General features: G+C 35.2%; 2 protein-coding genes across 5 annotated transcripts; both read left to right on the top strand.

Moving 5' to 3' along the window:
* Positions 1-722: 722 nt before the first annotated feature.
* Positions 723-7787, top strand: LOC137834908 (RNA polymerase II C-terminal domain phosphatase-like 4). Of its 4 annotated transcripts, none has more exons than XM_068643140.1 (10): positions 723-937; positions 1427-1607; positions 1886-2028; positions 3552-3628; positions 4158-4273; positions 4759-4939; positions 5931-6220; positions 6922-7107; positions 7191-7235; positions 7328-7787. In XM_068643140.1, exons 3-10 carry the CDS (start codon positions 1886-1888, stop codon positions 7619-7621), a joined length of 1332 nt encoding a protein of 443 aa, XP_068499241.1. In that variant the 5' UTR covers positions 723-937; positions 1427-1607; the 3' UTR covers positions 7622-7787. The 4 variants fall into 4 exon arrangements, with proteins under 4 accessions (XP_068499241.1, XP_068499242.1, XP_068499244.1 ...); XM_068643141.1 differs by having other exon boundaries at positions 748-937; positions 1427-1504; XM_068643143.1 differs by lacking the exon at positions 3552-3628 and having other exon boundaries at positions 748-937; positions 1427-1504.
* A 2337-nt stretch (positions 7788-10124) lies between these two features.
* Positions 10125-12896, top strand: LOC137836150 (uncharacterized). Its single transcript, XM_068645006.1, has one exon. It carries the CDS (start codon positions 10125-10127, stop codon positions 12894-12896), a length of 2772 nt encoding a protein of 923 aa, XP_068501107.1.
* Positions 12897-21817: the final 8921 nt, after the last annotated feature.

The following is a 21817-nucleotide window of genomic DNA, read 5'->3' as shown; positions in this document are numbered from 1 at the left end:
ATTTTTAATAATCGAAATAGCCCTAGAAACCTCAATCTTATCCCTAAAACAAGCATAATTCCTCATATGCCATATCATCCAAATAGAAAAAGTTATCACAACAAACTTAGTCAATTTAATCAAATGACTACCTATTATTCTTCACAGATGAGCAAAACAACTTATTATTCTTCACTCCAATTACATCCTTCTTCACGGATCACCTATTCTTCTCATCATAAATGTGGCATCGAAGCTTCTCCAAATTCGCCAATAGAACTTTAAGTCTATGATTTCTGACGCAATTTTTCTCGCACGAGGCATGGAAGAGGTTCACTGCATTATGAAAAATGACTATTACAAAAGATTAGGCCTTCGTAACTTGAATTTGCAATGATAACTAGTTATTTTCTTACCTTTCGTAACCAGACCTTTAAAGTCATAGTTTGGAAGCAGTGCTCACACTCTTTTTTAGACAAGTTTACTTTTTATTCCTCTTTATCAAATTGATAATTCTTTCATTTCTTTTTATTTATTCATTTCATTTAAATTGAGAATTATTAATAAATATAAAATATTGAATATTTTTTTTCTTTTTATTATTATAGTAATATTATGATTTTAGAAATTTTAATGATAAAATAAAAAAAATACACATACACACTCGCATGAACGTTTTTTTCCCGCTAGTGTCACATGATGTGGTTTGTTTCATTAAAATAAAATTAAAAAAATTATTTAGCAAAAGTTAGAAATATAGTATTTGTTACCGTAGATCAAACTACCTCACAGTTTCTTTTTTCTTACATAGATTTCTGATAACCACCCCCTTTGCATCACCCTTCGTCCGCTTCTGAGCTAGGGTTCGAAACCGCCACCGCCACCGCCCCCTCCGCCACCAAACATCACTTCGAAACCACTAACCGTCTTGCCGCCGAAGACGTGTTCGGGGGATTTGGTGAGTTTAAGTTGGTGAATGATTTGAATGCTCTCTTTGGACAATATCCTTGTGCGTTACCACGCGTTATAGGTTGAACGGATTCCACATACTGTGATTTGACTATTATTTTTGAGTTTTGAGATTTGAAATTTGATATTGAGAAAGGAGTTTCAGCGTTAGGCAACCGTTGGTGAAACCCCAAAGCGGCAGGGTCTGAGAGACTCTGAAATCATTTTCAATTACTCCGCATGATATCCTTTTTCTCTGCTGCAATGCTTAGTTAGCTTTTATTGACCAGTTTCAAAGGTTTCTTTGAGGCAAGGTAATAAAAAATATGATTGGAAATCAGGGTATGTACCTTTTCAGTGTAGGTCCAGGTGCCATACTTTAGAAGATTCATGAGCTGCTAGTGAATAGTGTCATTGAAATTGTTATTTTAGAAATTAGGATTTTATTTATGTAACTGATCACAGTGACAATTCTGATAGACTTCTTTTCATTTGTTAGATTCAAGGAAAAGAGTTATGGTATAGCTGTGAGGCTACATCTGGTTTGACATCAAGTCTTGCATTAACACCAGTGCAGGTTAGCATCGTCTTCAACTTGTTTTGCAATTCCGTACTAAACCTAGAACTTCAACTTGTTTGAGCCCCCCCTTCATCCATTTCGTTTCAATCGACACACACAGGTACTTTCAAACTTCAATTCCTTGGGATTCATTCGTTCATGTTCTTTGTTTTATGTTATTACGTATCTTCATGCTATTTTTTGAGTGAACGAGAGTTCCACTAGATAGCGACCAACTACGTGGGTTGGTTTCCTATATAATACTCCTTTTTGTTCGCGACATTGTTTTTTGCTTGGCTTTCTATAGAATATCCATTGTTTTATTTTCCAATTTGTTGTGGTTTGAGTTGTGATCCCTTTGTTTCTGGATCTTGGTTTTGTTGCCTGGGTATAACGCAGATGAGTGTTGTTACCGATTCTCCTGTGCATTCGTCCAACAGTGATGACTTCATTGCATTTCTTGATGCTGAACTTGGTGCAAGTTCACCCGAATCATCGCCAGATAAAGAAGCTGAAAACCAAGATGAGCTTGAGAGTGTCAGGTGCTCTTCATAACCTGTTTTTTTTCATGTTATTGTATCTGCTCTGGTATGAGTTAAACAACTGTCGTCAAACTTTGGTTTCTCAAATTTCGAATATGTAGAGTTTGTTAGATTAGATGCGAGTGTGACATATTTGTATATCAGGTTCTGATCTGTTAGAGAGGACTGAACATTCTTTAGATAGATTACTGAGGTGCCTAAATATAATTTTAAGGAAAATTAGGTTTTTGATAGAGTGAAATGGCATGCAGTTGATCCATGCTGACCTTGTCTAGTTGAACAAGGCTTTGTTCATTTTGTTTTTAACTGTACTATGTGGTGGTTCAGACTTCAGAGTTCGAACAAATTATTAGTCATAGTTGTTAATTGTACATTGTGTTGCAGTGGTGGGCTGCTTGCTACCCATTTACAGATCGTGTGTCATTTTCATGGTGTGGTTATTATATAATTTTTGCAGAACCCACAGTACTGTGTTCTATTAGGTTTATTTTAGTGGACAATTTGTGATTTCACTCCCTTGTTCAGGGTTCAAATTGCAACCCTATTTGAAACAATTGTGTGCCCTTGTGTCTCTGAAACATGTTTCATGTTTCTTGTGCCGTCTCTGTCCATTTCTGCAATATTACCTTCAAGTTGTTTTTAGCTTTGCTCTGTTCTCTGGCACTTTCTATCTCCTACGTTCTGGTCTGTTGTTTCAGCGTTTCTGTTCAGTTCACTGTGTCACTGTACCCTGCTATTGTTCAGATGGATCCAGAACTGTGACATTGAGGAGGGAAAGTTACTGAGGCTTTCCCTTATTTTTGGATAAATAAACAGGAACTTATATAATGTCTTATACAATAAGTCACCAGCAGCCTAATGGTGAAATAAGGGGAAGTGAGCGCACCTCTCCCTCAAAGTTCCTTAATCCCTTTTCCTCTCAGACATTATTATTATTATTATGCCTTTTCATTCTGTTGCAGTAAGCATTCTCTCTAACAGGTCTTTCACTATTTCATGACTTTCTAGCATTAATTGTTTGTTTCTGAAAAATGATAAAAGATCATAATGAATGGTTTTAATAGTTAGAGTCCCATTGAAATAAGAGTTTAGGATCTTTACTGCATCCTTCTTTCCTCATTCCTCATCAACTATGTTATTGAATTTATATTACTACGTGTCAAGGGGGTAGCTGAGTTGATTGAGCTGGGTGCGTGAGTTGTTGTAATATGTTCAATTCCTACAATAAAAACATATCACTACTTGTTAGGCCTTTTTAATAACTGACAGTAAGTGTGCTTTATCTGAGTTTTTCTTTGAATATCTTCTGCATTGTATGAACTCTTATTTTTACTTGTTGCCTGTGGAATGTGAACCAATTTGCATTAACCCAAGAGGGCGAGACTGATATTTCAGAGTTCTCGCTTTTGGTGCATTTATGTTGCAGATATCATTCTGAGAATACGATGCTACAATTTTATTTTTTTGCTTCATTTTTTGGTTAAATTTCATTAAGTTATACTTTAACTTATGAATTAAAACAGAATTAAAAGACGTAAAATTGAAAGCACTGAAGAAACGGAGGGGTCTACTTCAGAAGGAATCCTCAAACAGAATTTAGGTAATTTTGATTGCTTTAGTTATTTCTTTTGTTATCTTTGAAGGGAAACAGAATCCTTCCCACCACATGTGAAGCTGAGCATGATTAATTTTTTTATTAATCCACTGTTGCCCTTTTAGAGCAAAAAAAATCAATTTATTAAGTTTCAATATGTTTCTCGGTTTGATCTATATGTATAAATATCTTTTAAACTAGTTCACCGGTTGAACCTAAGCTTGTCTAACTAGCATTGCCATCTGTAACTTGCTTCACTCAAATGATTTTTTACCCTCTTCACTAAGAAATATTAGTAATTGTTTTTTACTGACCTTGTCATGTTTTAGAGCAATGATACACAGTTCACAGGTTCCTTGTACAGTCCACACACTAGCTTTTCTGTTGGCCCATGTATAACAATAACTAGATTTTTAACTCAGTTGTAATAATGACTGGAATTCTGCACATGTTTGTGCAACTATACTATTAGTATGGTTCTTATAAAACTACCATTTTGTTTTGGAAAGTTACATAAATTTTTTTGTTGTTGCAGAGACATCGGTCGAGGTAGATGTATGTACGCATCCTGGCTCATTTGGAAGTATGTGTATACGTTGTGGGCAAAAGTTAGATGGGAAATCTGGTGTCACGTTTGGATATATACATAAGGTATCCACTGTTTCAGATTGTTATCTAGTGGAATTAAAATTTTAGTTTTGGATAGTGGTTACTGCATCATGGCACAGTTTTTGCAATTTTGGTAATTTGGATTAACCTGAAATAAGTTCTAGAATGTTAAATAGCGATTTCCTTGTTTAATGGTTATCTATTTTGAATAAAATGTGTAGTGGTGAACCTGTTGCACCACTCATTTATGGTATATTATTTTATTATTAAAATTCCTATAAGTATGTTGTCCTGGGGCATTCATCCAAAAGTATACGGTTGAATGTAAGAATTATGTGCCACCAGATGGTGTTGGTTCTATAAACATTACAAATATCCTCTAATCTTTAACATAAAAATCCTATTTTCTTTTTCATGATTTGGTTAGCATGATGGTCGGCTAGCCAAATAATAGATGTAACCAAGCTAGTTACTTAATTTAGCTGAATAATAGTTTATTAAACATGATTGAAAATGTCTATTTTCAGGGACTGAGACTTCATGATGAGGAAATTTCTAGATTGCGCAATACAGACATGAAGAGTTTGTTATGTCGTAAAAAGCTCTACTTGGTTCTTGACCTAGATCATACACTGCTAAATTCCACTCTCCTTGCTCATTTGAGTTCAGAAGAGTCACATTTGCTTAATCAGACAGATTCTCTACAAGGTATTGTAAACAAAGGTGTTTTCCCTTCTGGTAATTGTTATCAGTATTCTAAATCAGCAGTTTTGCTTAACAGTGTTTTTTGTTTTAATAAAATCATTGATATCAATTAATCTATTTTGCTGCTGCCATGTTATCATATTAGATAACTGACTGTCACATCAATGCTTGATATCTGCTATAATTGTACTATGTTGTGATCATGGTTATCAAACTCGCGAGTCAACTTGTTGACTCGTCCGAGTTTACGTGCCCACTTTGCCTTACCGAGTTAACTCGGTAGTAAACTCGTTTTTTGGGTAAACTCGGTGGACTCGGCGCAGACTCGGTGAAATCGCAGTGGACTCGCGACTCTGGTCCGAGTTGGCGAGTCCAACTGGGTTTCTTTTAAACCCCAAAACGGTGTCGTTTGTGTTTGCGTATGGACTGTGGCTTCTTCGTGTTCTTCTGTGGAGTGCGGGGGTAGATCGAGCGGAGCGTGCGGTGGTCGCGGGTTGCAGGTGGTGGCGTCGCGGTGGTAGCAGGTTGCTGCTTATCATTTAAGGTTAGAGATGGGTGGTGTGAAATTAGGGTAGGGAAGGGATTAGGGTTCTGTTTTTTTTATTGGGCTGCTGCAGAATGAAGTCTGTTTTTTTAATTGGGCTTGCTGCACACTTGTTTTTTTGGGCAGAAATTGAATTTGGAGGAGCAGTATATTTTTTAAGGAATGTGTGGGAGGGAGTGGATCAAATTCAAGTGAGGTTAATAGAACTGCATCTTCTAATAGAAGTAAAAATGCTCTAGGAAACTATTAATTTTTTTTTTAATATGAAAGTAGACTCTTACGAGTTTACGGAGCTCCCATGAGTCTACGTAGACTCGCGAGTTTGACAACCTTGGTTGTGATTACATAATCTGTTACTGAAATGTTTGCACTGTGTTCCTTTGATGTTCTGGGTTCTTATTGCTTATTATGGATGTTGCCTTTACTAACTTTTATGTAATGAAATATCAGATGTCTCCAAAGGTAGCCTCTTCAAATTGGAGCACATGCATATGATGACCAAGTTAAGGCCCTTTGTCCGCTCATTTCTGAAAGAAGCTACTGAAATGTTTGAGATGTACATATATACCATGGGTGATCGGCCATATGCACTGGAGATGGCTAAGCTACTTGATCCTCAAGGAGAGTACTTCAATGCTAGGGTTATTTCTCGAGATGATGGGACTCAGAAGCATCAGAAGGGTCTTGATGTTGTGTTAGGGCAAGAAAGTGCAGTCCTAATTCTTGATGATACAGAACACGTGAGTGCATTGCTAGTTTCTGACTTGTACTGCTGAGTTACTTAATTGAAATGTTTGTTTGATAATAGTTATTTTATGTGGGTGATATTCCTAGAATGTTTTCCTTTTAGTCTATATGAATAACATATTTGCATATACTGGTCAATTTCTTTTTGTTTATAATTAGTTCATTCATAATGGAAGAAAATCTTTTCTTTCAATTGCTAAATAGCATTGCAAGGCATGTCTTCCATTCATCCGTTATAAGTAGCCTTCTAGGACTCAACTTTGGTCAGACTACTTCTGAATAAAAATGTTTCAATTTGAATGAAATAAATGATCTAAGATAATGAAAAGTTTATACCCTGTACATGGTTGATATATAGGAGCATAAGAAATTAGCTTTACTGGCATTTGCATTTGGTGGTGCTAGAATGGCTTAGTCTGAGTTTGTCATAAAAAAGAACAAGATAGCCTTTCTCTGTGTCAAAGGTCTTTCAGAAATCATTTTATATAGTTGACTAGTGAGTGCATTTTTTTATACCGTATCATTGGTACAAAGTATCTACCAGCTATAGATAACTAATCTCTGGTGAAGAAGTTGACTGTTTACCTACCTTTAGTGGGTACCATGTTTTTCCCGTTTGTCATTTTGAATTTATGAACTAAAATTGTTTCCTTTTAATGGGGATGAATGAAAATGTTGCTACTAAATTTTGCAGGCATGGATGAAGCATAAAGATAATCTTATACTGATGGAAAGATACCATTTTTTTGCTTCGAGTTGTCGACAGTTTGGTTTCAATTGCAAATCCCCTGCTGAACTGAGGAATGATGAAGATGAAACTGATGGAGCGCTTGCAAAAATCCTCAAAGTGCTCAAGCAAGTCCATTGCACATTCTTTGATGTATGTTGCATATATGCCATCCTGATTAAATGTTTGTTATTTCTGATATAATACTAAAATTGTGTGGTTGGAACCCTTTGTAGAAACATCAAGAAGATGATGATCTTGTTAACCGAGATGTGAGGCAGGTAGTTATGTTAATAATGTTTTTAGTTAGTTTTAGTATCTTAAATGTGAGATTCCCTTTATCAAATCCTTACCATCAATTCATGATTTCAAGGTTCTGTCATCAGTTCGAAGTGAAGTCTTGAGCGGATGTGTGATTGTTTTCAGCCGTATTTTTCATGGTGCATTGCCATCTCTACAAAAGATGGCAGAGCAGATGGGAGCTACTTGTTTGGCAGAAGTTGACCCTTCTGTGACACACATAGTTGCTACTGATGCTGGAACTGAAAAGTCCCGGTGGGCACTGAAGGAAAAAAAGTTTTTGGTTCATCCCCGATGGATAGAGGCTGCAAATTATTTTTGGGAAAAGCAGCCTGAGGAGAACTTCATCATCAAGAAAAAGCAGTAGGCATTTTTCTTGTAGTATCAAACAGAGTTTTGTTCATAATTGTTTGCTTACCGTAGTGACCCAAGTATTTGAAAGTATATGTAATACCCAACCAACAGCCTTCTAACTAGGAAACATGAACCATTGACTTACATTTTGAATAGAAAACAACCATTTTCATCTCTAACTGGTTTGCTTTTGGACTATTTATCGTGTCATGGTTGTATTCATGCATGCATACAATGAAGTTTTTGACGTGGAGTCTCCGAAAATCAAGCTTTAGATCTGCTGCTGCTGCTTATTAGTAAGTAGTTACTTACAGTAGGTGCTGTGAAGAGCATTCTTTTTCATTTAAGCTCACTGTTGAAGCATGCCTATGATAAAATGCTTTGCTGGTTCGCTCAAGAGTTGTGTACTACAGGTGTTTCAGGGAATTACTTGAATCCTGGAATGAAAATCCTCGTTACTGCTTTATTGAATTTAACTTTACCTTCATCCTCTCCAATAAGAATTGGAGATTGGATGATTATATTGGAGGAAAAATATGTAGATTTTGAAAACCACAGTTCGTCATTTTTGTATGTAGCAACTTATCATGGTTTAAGCCATTGATCTCTTCAATATTTTTTGTCAACTTCAACTGTTGTATAACTGTCTTTTATTATCACATGTTTTTCTGTCTTTTATTATCACACGTTTTTCTTATACATCTCTGCCAAATGAAACCGAAAAGAAGAAAAAATGTTTAGCAGGACGGATTCTGCCTGTAAACTTCGCGAATAGTATTTTGCTATGTAGTACGGTTAGTGACACGGGACACGAAATAGACTTCCACATGTGTAATCTTCAAAATATAGGAACACACTCAAAATATAAAACAGAGGGATACAATTTTATGTACTACAATATTATGAATTATATGATAAGAAATTATCATCTTCATTATTAAAAAAGACACTATAGTTAAATTTTTTTTAAAGAAAAATCAGTAACTTTAACAAATTTCACATTTTTACAAATATATAAGAGGAGATTAAATAAAAATATTCAAAAATAATATATATATATATAATATTTTTATATAATAATTTAAGTTTTAAGAAAATTATTATATTTGGACACTTCATAAAGTGTTGTAGGTGTGTATGCATAATTTAAGAGCCATATTCTGGCTAAGTAAAGATGGTTGGATGGTCAGCTTCCTCGCTTCAATCCTCCCATCTAAACTTGGAATGTTTGACAGAGACTAGTGAGACTATTTATGTTTATTTTTGTTTGTCATTTTTTGTTGTTGATTTTTGATAAGATGTTCAGTGAAAGATAGGTTCCGTTTGTTTATACTATAAGCAAATTTAGATTGATTCACACTTTAAAAACAAGTGAGATGTGTCAAAACTTGGTATTGTTTTATCATAAAAATGTGAAAACTTATCTAATCGTCTATGCTTTAACATATAACTTTTGTTTGAAAAAGAACATTCAACATTTCAGTTCCAAAAAAAGGTTTAAGGAAACACTAACTTTACAAGAAAAACAAATTATTTCAAAACAAAACAAACATCATCAAACATCTCTAAACTTCAATATGCACAAGCAATCAACACAACTAAAAATATTTCACCATTTTTGAACACAAGGAGCATCATTGATTCAAGCTACACTCCTAATTGGTGTGCATGCAAAGGTATTTAATTTTTCTTAAATTACAATAACAAATCAACTGCCATGTAATCACAAGTACAAGAAGCATTTTTAGAGAAATCACATTACAATTCATGCCATGTAAAATCCAATTTTACAAGAAAAATTGATGTGCCGCATCAATAACATAATGTATACATACAAAAACAACAAATTATTTAAAGAAGAAAAAACAAAACAAAAAACATTTTTGTATTGGTAGCCTAAAACCGAGAGGTATAAGCCGAGAACTACATATTAAATAACCAAAGTGATAAGTTAAAACCGAGAGGTCTGGACCGAAACCTGAAAGGATAATAGACATTATAATAAAGCCCAATTTAGATAAGAAACTTGCATAAGGGGGTGTAAAAATAATAAAAAGGTGTAAAAAGAAAGTCCATGAGTAATGTAGAAGGCCCATTAACGAAACCCTATAAATAGGAGGTCAGCATAAGAAAAAGGTAAGAGTGATTTTATCTGAAAACTATTAAACTATTTCTGACTTTGGCATCGGAGCGACTTGCAGGTACATCCCCCCACTTGTGAGGAATACCAGCCGAGAATACCAGCTGAGAATACCAGCCGAGAGTACCAGCTGAGAGTATCAGCCAAGAGTGCCAGCTGAGAGGAGCAATCGAGAATGCTAGCCGAAAGGAGCAGCCGAGAATACTAGCCAAGAGGTGCAACCGAGAGTACCAGCCAAGAGTCCAGCCCAAGACCCGAAGATTTGTATAAAAGGTCGTCTTGTCAATCTGGTTCGAGTGTTCTTGGTCCCTGTTGTAAGAACATTTTGGCGCCCACCGTGGGGCCGAGAACTAGTTGAAAAAAGTTAGAAGACAAGATGGATCAAAGAGAAGAACAAGGAGGAGAGCAGGCAGATGATGTTAGCATGCCAATGACAATGTTGATACAACTACAGAAGGAGTTTGAGACGTTAAAAAAGAGTAATGAAGAAGAATTGAGTGTGCTAAGGGCCGAAAACACACGCATGAGGAGAAAGTTACAAGAGGAGACAATTTTGAACTCATCTTTTGAAACCGTTCAGCCAAGAGCACAAGTCAATGAGAGGATTTATCATAATGAGAGTTCCCAAACGAAAAGAAGATTGCTTGGAGATTCTGAAGTTTTTGCAGGAGCATCTCCAAGAAAACATCCCTTCTATGATGTTATAGTTGATACTCCATTGCCTGACAATTGGAGAAATTTAACTGTTGACAAAAATGACGGAAGCACGGATCCTGATGAACATGTTGCGGTATATACCACACAAATCAGTCTATATACATGGAACGACGCTGTTATGTGCAGAGTGTTCCCTACAACGTTAAAAGGGGCAGCATTAAGTTGGTTCACACGTCTTCCGCCCTTAAGCATAGATTGTTTTGATACATTGGTGGAAAAGTTTGGAGCTCAGTTCGCAACCAGTCGTCCCCATCATCTAACCTCGATTGCTTTAGTGAATATAAGACAAGAGAAGGGAGAGTCGTTAAGAATGTTCATGGAACGCTTTGGGAGGGTTGCCTTGGGAATTCGAAATCTCAGCCTAGAGGTTACCATGCATCATATGATAACAACACTAAAGCCAGAACCATTTGCTGATAGTCTTTGCAAGAAACCTGCGACCAATTTAGATGAACTAAGACAACGAGCGTCGAAGTTCATGCAAATGGAAGAACTGAGAGAGTTTCGGAATCAGGCAAGGATATATGGAGGTGAAAGAAAGGTGATAGAAAAAGAAAGTGGACCTATGGCTAGAAGAGCCAGAGAAGAATTCAGAAGCCGAAAGTTCCAGCAATACACACCCTTGAATACAAATAGAACAAGAGTCCTACAAGAAGCCATGGCGACAGAGATAATACCACCACCTAGAAAAGCACGAACACCGGAAAGGGCAAACCACACTAAACATTGTGAATATCATAAAAATCATGGCCATCATACAGAGGAGTGTGTCGGGTTAAAAGATAGAATAGAGGAATTGATTCAGGCTGGGCAGTTGAAACGTTTTGTTCAAGGAGGAAATGCTAGACTGAGGTTAAGTCCGGAGAGAAGATTGAGAGGGGTTGAGACAGGAGAGAGAAGGGCGGAAAGATTTGAAAGAGAAAAAAGAATAGAAAAGAGAGATGATAGAAGAGGTGGGAGATCAGAAGGAAGAAATGATAGAGCTTACCAAAACACACAATCAGTAAGGAGAAGTAGGGAACGAAGTTTGGGGAGACCCGTCATGGGGTTTATAAATACTATTTCAGGTGGTTTCTCTGGAAAGGAATCGTCATCAGCAAGGAAACAACATTGGAGAAGTATCAAGACCATTAACCACATTTTCAAAAGAAGAACTTTGCCACCAATGCTTTTTACAGATGAGGATTTTCAAGAAATTGATCCTGATCACGACGATCCTATGGTGATAACAGTAGAAATAGCCGAATATGCCATCATGAAAACCTTGGTTGATCAAGGGAGTTCAGTTGATATTCTATTTTGGGATACTTTCAAAAGGTTGCATCTAAAAGAAGAAGACATTGTGCCTTTCCGAGAACAAATCATTGGCTTCTCAGGGGAGAGAGTTAGCACAAAAGGATATGTTGATTTGATGACCACATTTGGAAGAGGAAATAAGACTAGAAAGATCAAAATCAGATATTTGGTGGTGGATGCTTCTACGTCATATAATGTGTTGTTAGGACGATCTTCTTTGAATAAGTTGGGAGCAATAGTTTCAACACCACATTTAGCAATGAAATTTCCAACAGAAAAGGGGGAGATAGCAACAGTCTATGTTAATCAAAGAGATGCTCGAGAATGTTATGCGACAGGTTTGAAGATGAATTTGAAGGCACACAAAGATACCGAAAGAATGGTGGCAATGGCAGATTTGGACCCAAGATTAAATGATGAAAGATTAGAACCAAAAGAAGAGACTACAGCCGTAGTACTGGGCCGGGACGAGAAGCAATGCACTTATATAAGTGGAAGTTTGCCCGAAGAATTGTTAAACAAACTTATCGCATTGTTGTGCAATAACAAAGACTTGTTTGCTTGGACACCATCTGATATACCTGGAATCGATCCAAAGGTAATTTGTCACAAGTTGTCGGTATGTCGAGAAGCGAGACCGATATCTCAAAAACGAAGAAAGTTGGGTGAAGAAAGACGAAAAGCAGCAATTGAAGAAACCGAGAAGTTAATGCAAGCTGGTTTCATTAAGGAAGCTCAATATACGACATGGTTATCCAATGTGGTGCTTGTCAAAAAACCGAATGGAAAATGGAGAATGTGTACAGATTATACAGACTTGAATAAAGCTTGTCCGAAAGATACATATCCATTACCCAACATAGACCGATTGGTAGATGGGGCGTCTGGACAAGAAATGATGAGTTTTCTCGATGCCTATTCAGGGTATAACCAAATACAGATGTATGAGCCCGATGTGCCAAAAACAGCTTTTACCACAGATACTGCAAATTATTGTTACAAAGTCATGCCTTTCGGCTTGAAAAATGCTGGAGCAACATATCAAAGATTGATGGATAAGGTGTTCAAAGATCAAATTGGAAAAAACATGGAAGTATATGTGGACGATATGGTTGTGAAGTCGGAGGAAGTGTAGAAACATTTGGGAGATCTTGAGGAGGTGTTTTCACGCATAAGAAAGTACAATATACGTCTCAATCCGGAAAAATGTGTGTTCGGCGTCAAAGGTGGGAAATTTCTGGGTTTTATGCTAACCAACAGAGGGATTGAGGCCAATCTTAATAAATGCGAAGCAATTATGAAGATGGGAAATCCAAAAAATCTGAAAGAGGTGCTGAGATTAGTGGGAAAACTAAATTTATTGTCAAGGTTTTTACCAATCTTAGCTGAAAAAACTAAACCAATAATAAATTTGTTAAAAAAATCTGAAACCTTTGAGTGGAATGAAAAATGTGAGCAAGCCTTCTCTCAAATCAAAAGTATGGTAGCTGAACCACCAATCCTAGTTAAACCTGAGTTGACCCAACCCATCATAGTCTACTTGGCAACTTCAAATGAAGCCATAGGAGCAACGTTAATCCAAGAGAATCCGGACCAAAAACCAATATATTTTGTAAGTAGATCCCTCCAAAATGCCGAAACCAGATATCCCAAGGTAGAAAAAGTTGCCTTAACCCTGGTGTACGTCGCAAGACGTCTTCGGCCATACTTTCAGAATCATCAGATAATTGTGAGGACAGATTATCCAATATAATTTTTTTTGAGAAAACCAGAACTTGCAGGTAGAATGGTGACATGGTCAATGGAGCTTTCAGAATATGGAATCAAGTATGAACCAAGAGGACCAATCAAAGCTCAATCCCTTGCGGATTTCATCATCCATATGCCGAAAACAACACAGCAGGAACAGTGGATATTGTATGTAGATGGCGCGTCAAGCAAAAAAGGAAGCAGAGCAGGGATAGTACTTGAAGGACCAGACAACTTCCAAATAGAGATGGCATTGAGATTCGAGTTCAGAACATCCAACAACCAGGCCGAATACGAAGCTCTTATTGCAGGATTACTATTGGCGAGAGACATAGGAGTTGAAAATGTCATTTGCAAAAGTGATTCTTAGCTCTCAGTGGGACAGGTACGAGGAGATTATCAGGTAAAAGATCCATTATTGATGCAATATTATCATAAGGTATTAAATATCATGCAATGTTTCAATCAAGCTGAAATAAAATATATTCCGAGAGAACTAAACATGAAAGCAGATTCATTATCCAAATTGGCAAGTCAACAGCGACAACTCCAACACAACTCAGTTATACAACAAACCCTCAGTCATCCGACAGTCGGTTTCGAGGAATGTTGCAATGTTACCACAACAAAGGATGAATGGATAAAAACATATATGGAAGCCATAAAAAATCAAGAGCAAGGTGTTCAACTGGATACAAAAATGGCAAAAAAAATAGCTAGTTTTGTGTTAATTGGAGATGAACTCTACAAACGCGGACATTCAATACCTTTATTAAAATGCCTTTCAAAAGAGAAAGCTCAGTATGTAGTGAAAGAACTCCACGAAGGAATGTGTGGATTAAATTGTGGAGCTCGAACAATGGCAACAAAAGTTTGCAGAGCTGGATATTATTGGCCAACACTCCGAGAAGATTGCGAAATTTATGTTAAAACATGCAAGAAGTGTCAAGAGTTTGGAAGTTTAAATCATATACCAGCACAAGCGTTACAAGGAATTATTTCTCAATGGCCGTTTGCAAAATGAGGAATTGATATACTTGGTCCATTTCCACTTGGCCGGGGACAAACTAAATTCATGATAGTCGCTATAGATTACTTTACAAAATGGATATAAGCAGAAGCACTGACTAAAATAACAACTCAGCAAGTTCAAACGTTTATATGGAAAAATATAATATGTCGATTTGGAATCCCACACCATAATAACTGACAATGGCCGACAATTCATTGACAAAAAACTTATGGAATTTTATGCAGATTTGGGAATCAAGTCAGCAAGCACTTCAGTTGAACATCCACAGACGAATGGACAAGCGGAGGCTGCAAACAAAGTTATCTTGGGACAATTGAAGAAGAGGTTAGGAAGTGCCAAAGGTTTGTGGGCAGAGAAGTTACCAGAAATCTTATGGGCATATAGATGCACACCACAAACTTCAACTGGTGAAACACTATTCAACCTCACATATGGGATGGATGCAATGTTACCTGTAGAAGTGAATGAACCAACATTACGAAGGCAAATAGAAGACTGGAACATTAACAATGAATGCTTGAGAACCGACCTTGATCTTATTGAAGAACTTAGAGAGCGAGCGAAAATAAAAGAGGCAACAGTAAAAAGAAGAGCAATGAAAAGGTTCAATGCGAAAGTAAAATTCAGAGATTTTAAGGAGGGGGATTTGGTATGGAGAATGCGAACTGATGCACGAAAAGATCCACGACATGGAAAATTGGCATCTAACTGGGAAGGTCCATTCAGGATACTCAAAAATTTACAAAATGGAGCATACAGATTGGAAACTTTAGAAGAAAAAATAGTACCAAGAACATGGAATACAAGTCATTTAAAGTTTTATTTTAGTTGAATTGGAAGATGTAAACAGAGGACTCCGTGTATATATCTATCCATCAATGAAGAAGCATTATCCAGTAACAATTTATCTTGTTCACTTACATAACTTTCGGTCTTGGATGATTTCACTCTAAGTGAAAACCCACCCGAAAAAGCATCTATTCATAAAACTTTCGGCCTTGGATGATTTCACTCTAAGTGAAAACCCACCCGAAAAAACACCTATTCATAAAACTTTCAGTCTTGGATGATTTCACTCTAAGTGAAAAACCCACCCGAAAAAGCATCTATTCATAAAACTTTCGGTCTTGAATGATTTCACTATAAGTGAAAAACCCACCCGAAAAATCATGTATTCATAAACCTTTCGGTCTTGGATGATTTCACTCTAAGTGAAAACCCACCCGAAAAATCGTACATTCATAAAACTAGTGGTCTCGGATGATTTCATTCCAAGTAAAAACTCACTCGCATACCATACTTATGTTGATAATAAATTGGATAAGAAAGCCAAAAAAATAAGAAATATTCTCGGTCACTATAAAAATTATAAATCAATAACCCATTACAATATTCTGCATAAACTTGATTTCATACGTTCGATCACAAGCATTCTTGAAGTCTTTTAAGAAATTCTTTTAATAGATTACAAAATTCGCGAAGAATCCACCATTTTGGAACAACTTTCGGATAAAAACCGAAAGGTACTTGTGCTTCGAAGTCTTGGCAGCCGAAAGATACTCGGGGTTTCAAACGAAACGTAATCGTATTAAAGATATTACAATTGAAAAGAATAAGTAGTTAGAAACATGTTTCATGATAAGAGACCAAAAAAGTAAACATCTAGACATAAACACCAAAACGTCTGCTAAAACACTTCAACCATACAAACCGGCAGGTCACAATTACATTAAATCGGCGAATCAGAAGCAAAGTATCCAATCAATAACACAAGATAACAATTGACAAACCAATAAACTTTATACGTATTAAGGTTCTCAAAAAGACATTACATTAACAAATACGAATGTCCCCACATGGATTCGCATTTCAAAAAACATCCATACATGGATTAGCAGTTCAAAACAAATCTGCTTTCGGCAAATAAACCTACGCCCCCTAGCTCTTGATATTAATATCTTCAGCATCAGTGTCTGGAATCTCGTTAGCCGGCACTAATTCACCCTTATAAAAATCCTTCTTAACATCAAAGTTGCCTTCATCAATTGGAATCTTGTAAAAATATTTTGCTTGTTGAAGAGCCTTCTCAAAACCAAGCTGATGCTGTTCAAATATAAAGCTTTCGGCTTCAAAAACATTGGTCCTCAGCTGATTTATCTCTTCATCCATAAGTTTGATGGTGCTTTTGTCGGATTCGTTCGCAGAAGATAACGCTGATACCTTTTCATTCAACAATTTATTCTCTTTACGAAGTTGAGCATTTTCTTCACTAGATCTCAAGCTTTCATTCTTCAATTCAACAATTTCTTTTCTAAAATCTTCCTTTGCAACTTCTTGTTCACTTTTCTGCTTCTTCATCTCTTCTAGTTGTTCGGACAAAGAGCTCGTTTTTTCCTTATATTCAGCAAGATCAGTCCTCAATTTCTCAAACTTAGATAAAGACACACAGTTTCCATTCTTCTCTTTCATCATTTTCCTAATCAACAAACTTCTACTCGACAAGTCAATAATAGAATCCGCTAATGAAGTAGCATCCATATTTTTCAACATGTTATAAGACAATTCGTTAAAAGAAGTTTGGACAAACTTCGCATATTTCGTTGATGCACAAAAAATTGTTTCAGAGAGCGGTTCAGACGAAACATTCTCAACGCGGCGATGACGCCGAGAAGACGAGTGTGATCTCTTGCTGCTTCTATCTCGTTTCTTTGATTTTTTTGAAGGACCGGAAACATCAACATTGTGCGTAACTTCAATCACTTCAACAGGCGCAACACGTTCCGCTCCTTCTATTTCAACAACAGGATTCACCACATTTTCACGTCGAGGAGTTACATCACCTACCTTGTTTAGCAACTTCGAAAAATAAGACCGAGCTTTCAGATTTGTGCTTGCCATCAAAGCTAAAAATCAATAAAAAACTTAGCAAAGTTAAAAAACTCATCCTATAAAACAAGAAAATATAGAACAACCACCTACCAATAAGATCTTCTCGAGGATGGGATGAAGTATACAATTGTAGCAAGGCGCGAGTGGGAACTTGGTACGAGAGGTGACTGAAAACTTCAATAACATGACGATTGGCCGCACCCATTGAGTGAAAAGATATTGAGTTAAACTTCACGGGATCTCTTGTCCAATAAAGAGGAAATTTTGGAGAATCTCCATTGAAAAAATACTCTTTTCCTATCGGCTCTATTAGAATTTTGAAAAAACCTCCCTTAAAATCCTTATATGATGATGTAAAAGGTTTAAGGAAGCAAACGTTGGATTTACTAATAAGAGATAGCCATCCTGGCCGTTTACCAGGCCGAGAGCTATAATAGTACAAGAAAGAAGCAGGACTAGGAGAAAGCGACAGTAATTTACACAAAATACTAAATGCTTGCATTGCAGCCCAACCATTAGGGTGAAGCTGAGTAGGAGCAACATTAAGGAAATTAAGAACGCCTATTTGAAAGTTGTTCAAAGGCAATCGAATATGAAGGTCTCTAAAAAAGCAAGCATAAAAATAAAAAAATTCATAACTATCATCCTCTCGGCCATGGCAAACATTATCAACATCTCCAACATGCCGAAAAGAAATAATATCATTTTCAATGTCAGAATAATAAATCTGGGAATGGGAAAGGAAACTACGAAGCTCAGTAGCAGAACGATACTTCGAAAAAAATTCTCGAACTTTAGGGTTAACCCACTGATAATCTGGATGAAGGTTTTTCCGAGGCAATATAAATTCGACTTCTTGAGGAACATCAACAGTAGGGGCTCCATTGGAATCATTCATGCAAGAAGGAGTAGCAGATGAAGACTTTGAGTCTGGATGATCCTCTTCTCGAACCACTCGTCCAGTTGATTCACCACCCGCGCTCGAACAATCATCAGTAGCAGAAAAGCTTGAAAGAGACATTACCTATGCAAGAATCGACTGAAGATGGAAAATGAACTTCTTGTTCAATAGCAATAAATCTCACAATCATAAAAAGATTCAATGAGAAACCTATTTATAACCCACAAGAACCCTAGAATTCGAAACGTTGTAATCATACGAAACTATTCAAAAATATATATGATCTAACGGTTAAAATAGACAATTCACGTCAAATCATGTATTCTCAGAAAAGTAAATTACGAAAACCAAGACATTAAATACCAAATCAAATCAAATCTCAAAACTATTATATTATATTAAGACACAAATACTTTTCTTTAAATATAAATAAACTATTTCTGTCTCGGGGGCCAGTGTACTGGTAGCCTAAAACCGAGAGGTATAAGCCGAGAACTACATATTAAATAACCAAAGTGATAAGTTAAAACCGAGAGGTCTGAACTGAAACCTGAAAGGATAATAGACATTATAATAAAGCCCAATTTAGATAAGAAACTTGCATAAGGGGGTGTAAAAATAATAAAAAGGTGTAAAAAGAAAGTCCAAAAGTAATGTAGAAGGCCCATTAACGAAACCCTATAAATAGGAGGTCAGCATAAGAAAAAGGTAAGAGTGATTTTATCTGAAAACTATTAAACTATTTCTGACTTTGGCATCGGAGCGACTTGCAGGTACATCCCCCCACTTGTGAGGAATACCAGCCGAGAATACTAGCCGAGAGTACTAGTCGAGAGTATCAGCCAAGAGTGCCAGCCGAGAGGAGCAGTCGAGAATGCTAGCCGAAAGGAGCAGCTGGGAATAGAGGTGCAACCGAGAGTACCAACCAAGAGTCCAGCCCAAGAAGAAACAGTTCAACCCAAGAGGAAACCGAGAGTCCAGCCCAAGACCGGAAGATTTGTATAAAAGGTCGTCTTGTCAATCTGGTTCGAGTGTTCTTGGTCCCTGTTGTAAGAACAATTTTTAATACTAACTCTTTGAAAATATACTTCGCCTAATTTCATTTCTTAAACTTAGACTGTTATCCCATTTTTTATTTATACCATTATATAAAAAGAATGATATCTTTAGATTATTCTACCTTTTAATTCATTACATTATTTTTTATTTAATAAAAATATAACAGAAAAATCTCTTCACTAAAAGATAACCACCAAATCTTTTAACTCAAAACAAATAAGTAATTTTAATATATATATATATATATATATATATATATATATATATATATATATATATATATATATGAGCACGTATGCGTGAAGGTTTCCCTAATATAGTATATAGTAATCGTACACTTTCTTCTTCACTTATTGTTATTAGAATGACTACATAATTGTTTATATTTTTCAATAATTGATATCACAAGGTTCAGTCTCAAAGGAAAACATGATATTGGATACAATAAACTATTGCATCTTTCTAGTTTTATAGAAGTTAATTATTATTAGTATAAAATTTTAACTCACTTGACTATTACACAAGTGCATTGATGGGTTTTAATGGCGTGTTTTATTAAATTTATTTAATTATTTTAACACGTGTATTATATTTGGATATTAAACTTTAAATTTAAACCACACATTATGTTGTGAATCCTAAGTATTACAAAAGATAAAATATTTTCATATTACTTACTTTCCACACTTGTAAACGGTTTATATTATTACTCAGTTTTAACATTTACAAAATAATATGAAATTATTTTTTTTTCAAAAATTCATACTTTTGTTGATTTAAAACAAACCATGTTTAGAGAGGTGATATTTTTTTAATTCTTATTCTAAATATATTAAAGTGTATTTAATCAAAATATAAGGATGAAGCGTTTGTTATGCTTTTAATTTACAAAATCAGATTAAAGAATCAATTAAATAAAAAAATGAAAAAATTAGATGAGATGAAGGTAATGAATATGTTTTGTTTAATTATTACTATGTTAAAGAATGTATAATTCATGTTAAATATGTTTTGTTTAATGATTAATATGTTAAAGAAGGTATAACTCATAATATTCACTTGAATCTAATGGAGTAGTTTGGAGAAAAGATATAATTTTTAAAGAAGTAATGAATGTTATGCTTATTAATTCTAGTGCTCCTAATAATGTTTGGGGAAAAACATTTCTTACAACATGTTTTTACAAAATATGATACCACATAAGAAAACTGGTAAAACACCTGATGAGTTGTGGAAATGTTATCAACTTAATTTTAAATACCTAAGAGTGTGGGAGTGTCTAACTAAAGTGATGTTACTTGATCTTAAGAAAAGGAAATAGGTTTTCAAACTTTTGATTGTATATTTTTAGGTTATACACAACATAATGTCGCTTATAAATTTATTGTTCTTAAAAGTGATGTAATTGATCATAATTTGTATAGTATAAATGAAAAATGTTGAGTTCTTTGAATGTGTTTTTCCTTTAAAGGATAATGCTAAATCTGAGATTTCTAGTAACGACATGTGAGGATTTGAGAAGTAAAAGAATAAATAAATAAACCTCTTTTGGAGATGACTTTTACAATTTCCAAGTTCAAAATGATATAATAAGTTTTTGAGAAGTTATTAATGTTATAGATACAATAAATTAGGAAAAAATCATTAGGGATATAATTGGCTTTATTAAGAAAAATAATACTTGGACTTTAGTAGATTTACCTAAATGAACAAACCGTATTGGTTGGAAAAAGATCTTTAAGAAAAAGTACCATCTTCATGGATTCATATAAAAATATAAGGAAAAATTAGTAACAAAATGTTTTACTTAAAAACTCAATATATTATACTTTGATACATTTGTGATAGTTACCATGATTTCCTCTATTTGAGTGTTGTTATCTTTAACATCTATCTGTAAGTTAGTTATTCACCAAATGGATGTTAAGACAACCTTTTTGAATGATGAACTAGAAGATGACATTTGTATGACTAACCTGAAGGATATGTACTTCTTAGTTAAGAGAACAAAGCATGCAAACTTTGAAAATCTTTATATATGTTAAAATATGCACCAAGAAAATGACATGAAAAACTTGATTAATATTTTATTTTGTGATGATTTTTCTACTAATGGTGTTGATAAATGTGTGTACACTAAATTTGAAAAAAGTGAATGTGTCATTATATGTTTATATGTTGATGCCATGTTAATTTTTTTGTAGAAATGATATTGTTTCTAAAACAAAATTATTTTGGAGATTTGAGTTTGAAATGAAAGACATAAGTGAAACAAATGTAATTTTAAGAGTTCTAATTATAAGGAATGAAGATAATATCTTACTATCTCAAGAACCATATACTAAGAAACTTGTAAGGGAGTTTGATTATTAGAACTTTAAATGAGTAAACACCTCTTATGATGCTAAGTCAATATATTAAGAAA

Source organism: Phaseolus vulgaris, chromosome 5 (assembly GCF_000499845.2).
Source record: "Phaseolus vulgaris cultivar G19833 chromosome 5, P. vulgaris v2.0, whole genome shotgun sequence".
NCBI lineage: Eukaryota > Viridiplantae > Streptophyta > Magnoliopsida > Fabales > Fabaceae > Phaseolus > Phaseolus vulgaris.
The sequence above is the reverse complement of the archived record's forward strand: the minus strand, read 5'-3'. Positions and strand labels throughout refer to the sequence as shown.